Here is a 6240-nt window from a genome sequence, read left to right as displayed (position 1 = left end):
TTGATTCCCCAGCCTTGCTTGGGAACGCTCCTCCCCACACACTGAAGGCACGCCTTTCCCAGCATTAGCACCCCATTCCCAGCTCCCCTCTATGTGTGGGTCCTTCCTGCCCTCCCCGAAGCCACAGAGTGCACATGCCCCGCCTCAGGCACTTTGAAGATGCAATCTTCTGAGCTCCCCAGGCACCCACTGGCATGCTTTACAAAGGGGAGGGTGCGGGCCACTCCACCATGAAAGCACATTCTAAAGAGGCTTGGACAAGGCTAACCGCCCAAGCCCATAAAGTCCAATTGCCTCAACCACCATCTTAGCCAAACCCCTGAGAACCTGCCATAAATAGGACCCCAGTGCCTGGACTAGCACATTGGAGCTTCCATCAGGAGTCCGGAGCTCCCATCCAGAACGCTGCAGCCCATCTTCAGAAGCAAAATGACCTGTGGATCAGGATTCTGTGGCCGTGCCTTCAGCTGCGCCTCGGCCTGTGGGCCCAGGCCCGGCCGCTGCTGCATCTCTGCAGCCCCCTACAGGGGCATCTCCTGCTACCGCGGACTCTCAGGGGGCTTCGGCAGCCATAGCATCTGCGGGGCCTTCCGCTCTGGTTCCTGTGGACGCAGCTTTGGATACCGCTCTGGAGGCATCTGTGGGCCCAGCCCCCCCTGCATCACCACAGTCTCTGTCAATGAGAGCCTGCTCACTCCCCTCAACCTGGAGATCGACCCCAATGCTCAGTGCGTGAAGCATGAGGAGAAGGAGCAGATCAAGTGCCTCAACAGCAGGTTCGCGGCCTTCATCGACAAGGTGGGTGTCCTGGAGCATGTGCACAGTCGATGATGGGCACCGAGGGGAAATCAGAGGGAAAACATACCCATAGAACCCACAAGGCCTAAGGGACACAGACAGACAGGAACTGGAAGCAGTACCTTTCAGTCTGGTGTGGAGATGTGGGGGGGAAACTGAAGGCATGCTTAGAACTCAGAGCAAGACCTATGGAGCCCAGGCCCAGCCTTTCCAGTGTGCGAGACCATGTAGATGCTCGTGTAGGAAGCGGGGTGTCCTGACCACGTCAAGGTCAACTATAAAGACTACCTGAGGGCTTCTCTTTCACAGAGCCTTTTGAATCCCATGTAGGCCCTGGGGCCACTGTGCTCTGTGGGAGCTACTGCTTTTGGAACTAAGCATGCAGGCCTGTGCTAGAGCCACAGACTGGGTCCTCAGGGCCTTATGCAGAGCCAGGAGGAGTGCAAGCCTGCAGCTGTCTTCCCAGAAGCCAGGCCTCCACATGCAGGCTGAGGCTTGAATACAAGCTCCAAGGACAAAGAAGCTGAGGGGTTGGGGAGAGTTGTCCAGAGCTGGCACACATGAGACACTAAAGGAAGCACAAGGAAGAACCTACCAAGGATATGGCAAGGTCGTTAAACACAGGCATCTGAATCTGGAAGTACACCAACCTGGTGCTGGGGGGATGGGGACCTGATAGTCTGTAATAGTGGTGAAGATACTGCCCCTGTCAATCAATGGTCTCTGCCTGAAGTCAACCATGTTCCTGGTCCTTCAATCTCACTCTTGAACTCAGAAACACAAGACATTCCTGCACTTGGATCCAGGCGCTTATTATTCTAATTGTGCTGTTGTTGCAGGGATCCTGTAATTTGCACACACTGGTTCCCTTTCCAGAATTTACAGTCTGCCTTCCTAAACAGGCTCACCCTTCCATTCCCAGGCTGGCTGTGACAGCAGCCTTGGCTGTGCTGTCTTCTTGAGGCAGAATGTCTCTTTGTACCTTACTAAAAGGTGCTTTAGCCACCCCATTCTGTGGAAGGCTGGGAGCTTTATCCAAAGCTAAGCTCTTCTTATCATGGACTAAGAAGAGGCAGAGTTTGCACTGGGTTAAGCATGTTCAGCGACACCAGGTGAATTGACTGAAGTTAAGTCTCTGAAAGGAGTTCCAGGTTACCACCTGCCTTCAGCCCCAGTGTGGCTGTGGAGAAGACATGCCAGCAAGGGAGGACATCATACACACACACACACACACACACACACACACACACACACACACATGCACACACACACATGCACACACACGCACGCACGCACGCACGCACATACCCTCTGATTCTGCAAGAGTCTGTTCTGAGACTTTAACTCTGGATGGCAGGTGCGCTTCCTGGAGCAGCAGAACAAGCTGCTGGAGACCAAGTGGCAGTTCTACCAGAACCGCAAGTGCTGTGAGAGCAACCTGGAGCCTCTGTTCGAGGGTTACATCCAGGCACTGAGGCGCGAGGCTGAGTGTGTGGAGGCCGACAGCGGGAGGCTGGCTGCCGAGCTCAACCATGCTCAGGAGGCCATGGAGGGCTACAAGAAGAGGTGAGGGCCACTGGGGAGTCTTGATAGAAGCACCCTGGGAACAGAAGAGCTGGCTTGTGTTTGGGGTCTCTGCCTGTCTAGGTCAGGAAGCCCACCCATACCCCTGCCTTATGAATCAAGGAGCCCTCTCCATGTCTTCCTTCAGGCACAGAGTCCCTGTCCATCACAGGTTCTCATCATCCCCTTTTAAGTGGTGCAAGGTTCCCTTCCTTTCTCCACCTAACGTTCCTGGTCTCCAGAACTAACCCTTAAGTCCCTGGATGCTGTCTGTAGGGTTCCCTCCTCTACTCTCTGCCAACACTCCCACACACCCCATAGACACAGCAGGATGCTACAAATTCATCTAGCAGTGTTTATGGTCCTTGCGTGGCAGAGTCTACTGGGATGCAAGCATGACATGGTCATGTATGGATACAGTTCCATGTGACACAGCCATGATGGATGGATGAGCAGAACTTCGCTCAGAGGGGTCCCTTGGCTCAGTCCAAGAAGAGATAACAGACAAGGCGCTGACCAAGGGCTCAGAGCAAAGGATGAGGAAATACAGCCAGCTCAGTCTCCTGAACCTTAGACATACACTCACACACGCATGTTCATATGCATGTGCATGCACACGCACACTCACACACGTGTGTTCACACACAAATGCATATTCACAGACACACTCATACATGCATGTGCACATACATGCACATGCACACACATATATGTTCACATGCATGCACACATACTCACACATGCGTGTTCACATACATGCACACAAACACACGTGTACATGTGTCTGTCTGTATGTACAAATGCACAGATTTCAAATACCACTATCCTGTCTCTACTGCAAAAACCCAATGTGCTCACAGGCCTGTGACTGGAGTATGACCCCTCTCACATTCTCTAAGGAGGCCTTTAGTTCAGACTGCTCTATGGACTGGCTTCATGGCTGTTTGGATAAGGCCTTCTTTCCCTCCTGCCTCAGGTATGAAGAAGAAGTTTCACTCCGAGCCACAGCAGAAAATGAGTTTGTGGCTCTGAAGAGGGTAAGTGATTGAAACTTGTCCCTGCCCAGTTCCATCCCACCCTGTCCCCTCTGTCCTGCCACTCAGCAGCCAGATGCCTCCAGCCCAAGGGAGAGCTAGCTTCATGGCTGTCTGCAAATCCCTACAGGACGTGGACTCTGCCTATCTGCGTAAGTCAGACCTGGAGACCAACTCAGAGGCGCTGACCCAAGAGATCGACTTCCTGAGGAGACTATATGAAGAGGTGAGGGTAGTGACACACGTGAGACCCTGAAGGAGTTCAGAAACCCAGCAATCTCCCCTTATAAAGAACATAATCTGACACATGAGGCCAGGTCAGAGACTGGAATGCTTGGGTGGGGAACTGAGGAACCAGGCAAACTGACATAGCAGGAGCTAGAGGTAGACTGGGAACAAGCTGTCTACCCAAAGTCCACCCAGTCCTTCCTGAGCCAACAGGTACAGCCCAGCCTTGCTGGGCCAGGTGCATCTGGTCTAAGAGAACATCAGGTCCCAGGGAACAGTCTGTCCCTAAGGAGCCATGCAGACACAACCCAGCATGGGTTCTCTGGGTCTAAGCAACTCCAGAAGCAAGAATTTGAGAAACGCTGTGACTTCCTCAAAGGGAGACTTACAAACTGAAAGGCTGTTGCATCTCTAAGGGCCAGGAGTTGAGCTACAGATATGGCTGGTAGCTACAAGAGAGCCATGGGGATTGCAGGCATGGTAGGTAAGGGAAAACCCAGACAACCTGACTATCTTCCTTCTTTCTCCTCCTGCAGGAGATCCGCATCCTCAACGCCCACATCTCAGACACCTCCGTCATCGTCAAGATGGACAACAGCAGGGACCTGAACATGGACTGCATCGTGGCTGAGATCAAGGCTCAGTATGATGACATTGCCACCCGCAGCCGCGCTGAGGCCGAGTCCTGGTACCGCACCAAGGTGAGAGGTCAGGACATCTGTCCTTAGATGAGACAGTGGGAAGGACTCCAGGATCTGGCAGAAAAGGCTTCTTGCACACCAGGAATCACAAGAAGATTGCACACAGCACTAAGCTGAGGAGGCAGCCCAGCCTGACCTCTGTGCATCTTGCACACTCAGTGGCAGTGTGCTCACCAGGTCGATGTTGCATCCTGGGCCTCATGCTCATCTCTGCTTCCCCCACCCCCAGTGTGAGGAGATGAAGGCCACAGTGATCAGGCATGGAGAGACCCTGCGCCGCACCAGAGAGGAGATCAATGAGCTCAACAGAATAATCCAGAGGCTGACTGCTGAGATCGAGAATGCCAAGTGCCAGGTAAGTAAGGTTCAGCTGCTCTGAGACCAGAGAGGCTGGGTGCCTACTCAGTGCCACACAGCCAGCATGTGTCCTGCTTGGAGCTTACCATTTAGTCTCCCACCTATTTGCACAGCTGGGTTTCCTGATCATGCTCACTCGGGTTGACCCAAGTGAACAAGGCCAAGAGGCTGCTTCTAGAATGTTCCCAACTGGTGGGAAAGACTGGATAGTATGCTGCTGATGGACAGTGAGACCCAGGGACCCTTGGTTATCCCACTCTCTTCTGTGTCCCCAGAACACCAAGCTGGAGGCTGCTGTGACCCAGTCTGAGCAGCAGGGAGAGGCCGCCCTCACTGATGCCCGCTGCAAGCTGGCTGAGCTGGAGGCTGCCCTGCAGAAGGCCAAGCAGGACATGGCCTGCCTGCTCAAGGAGTACCAGGAGGTGATGAACTCCAAGCTGGGGCTGGACATTGAGATCGCCACCTACAGGCACCTGCTGGAGGGCGAGGAGCAGAGGTGGGTCCTTCCCAGAGGAATCAAACCCCATCTTGATCTTGACTGGCCAATAGACACACTTTGGGGGTGAATCTTTTCTTGGTCCCTTTAAGGCTGTGTTTATAATGAGCGGTGTTCTGACCAACTGTTGAGGCAAAGTTCTGACTTGTGGAGCAAGTTTGGGAGCAGGGGATGGGCAGTGTTTGCTACTACTGTGTTGGGTTTCATATGTTTTTTCTTGTCTTCCCCAGACTGTGTGAAGGTGTAGGAGCTGTGAATGTCTGTAAGTACTGCGGCTTTGGTATGGACAGGTTTACTGCCTATGACAGCAAGCAGAGGGTGAAAGTAGTTTAGGTGAGAACTAAATGCAAAACAGGAGCTGCCACCGCAGTCGAAGTGATTTGGGGTCAGGTCTAGATGGAACCAGATGCTTCATGGAAAGGGTTCTGGCTTTTAATCCCTGGGATTCAGGATCAGGGAACAGGGTCCTTAGAAAATCAGGCTTTCCTGGCTACTGCCCCGAGACCCACCCATCACCATCCCACCCTCCTCTCCAATCTGCCTTCCAGCTCTGACTCATTCTTTTGGATCTGCAGGTGTTAGTAGCTCCCGCGGAGGAGTCGTGTGTGGGGACCTGTGTGTGTCAGGTTCAAGGCCAGTGGCTGGCAGTGCCTGCAGCGCCCCCTGCAGCGGGAACTTGGCAGTGAACACAGGCCTGTGTGCACCCTGTGGCTCAGCTGTGTCCTGTGGCCGTAAATGTTAACAACTGCATTCACATCCTGGCCCTGGCATAGCATTTCGCCCTGAGCCATCTCTGGCTGACCAATGTTGTGACCTAAAACAAGAGGCTCAGCCACTTGCTCACTTTGAAGGGACCCTCTCACTCTCGGCCCCTCTGGTCTCCCTAAAAGAAGCCCTTGCTCTCAGAAGGGAATACTGGCTTCTAGAAAACCCTTTGGAGCCCTGGTGTGGGGAGTCTGGGGGCAGGGCTAGAATACCACCTACCCTGCCTTAACTGTGAGCCAGAAGCTAGAGCCACAGCCTCCCCTCCCTCTAACCTCTGTCTTGATCTGTTTCCAATAAA

The 6240-nt window shown here is 53.5% G+C and overlaps 1 protein-coding gene across 1 annotated transcript; it reads left to right on the top strand.

Annotated features, from left to right (window-relative positions):
* The first annotated feature begins 397 nt into the window (after window positions 1–397).
* On the top strand, window positions 398–6240 carry LOC117718791 (keratin, type II cuticular Hb1). The gene is made up of 9 exons (XM_034516693.2): window positions 398–798; window positions 2156–2364; window positions 3338–3398; window positions 3526–3621; window positions 4160–4324; window positions 4554–4679; window positions 4957–5177; window positions 5408–5439; window positions 5753–6240. Exons 1-9 carry the CDS (start codon window positions 430–432, stop codon window positions 5917–5919), a joined length of 1446 nt encoding a protein of 481 aa, XP_034372584.1. The 5' UTR covers window positions 398–429; the 3' UTR covers window positions 5920–6240.

This window comes from Arvicanthis niloticus, chromosome 13 (assembly GCF_011762505.2).
Source record: "Arvicanthis niloticus isolate mArvNil1 chromosome 13, mArvNil1.pat.X, whole genome shotgun sequence".
In the NCBI taxonomy this organism is placed as follows: Eukaryota; Metazoa; Chordata; class Mammalia; order Rodentia; family Muridae; genus Arvicanthis; species Arvicanthis niloticus.
This window is presented reverse-complemented; position numbering and strand designations above follow the sequence as displayed.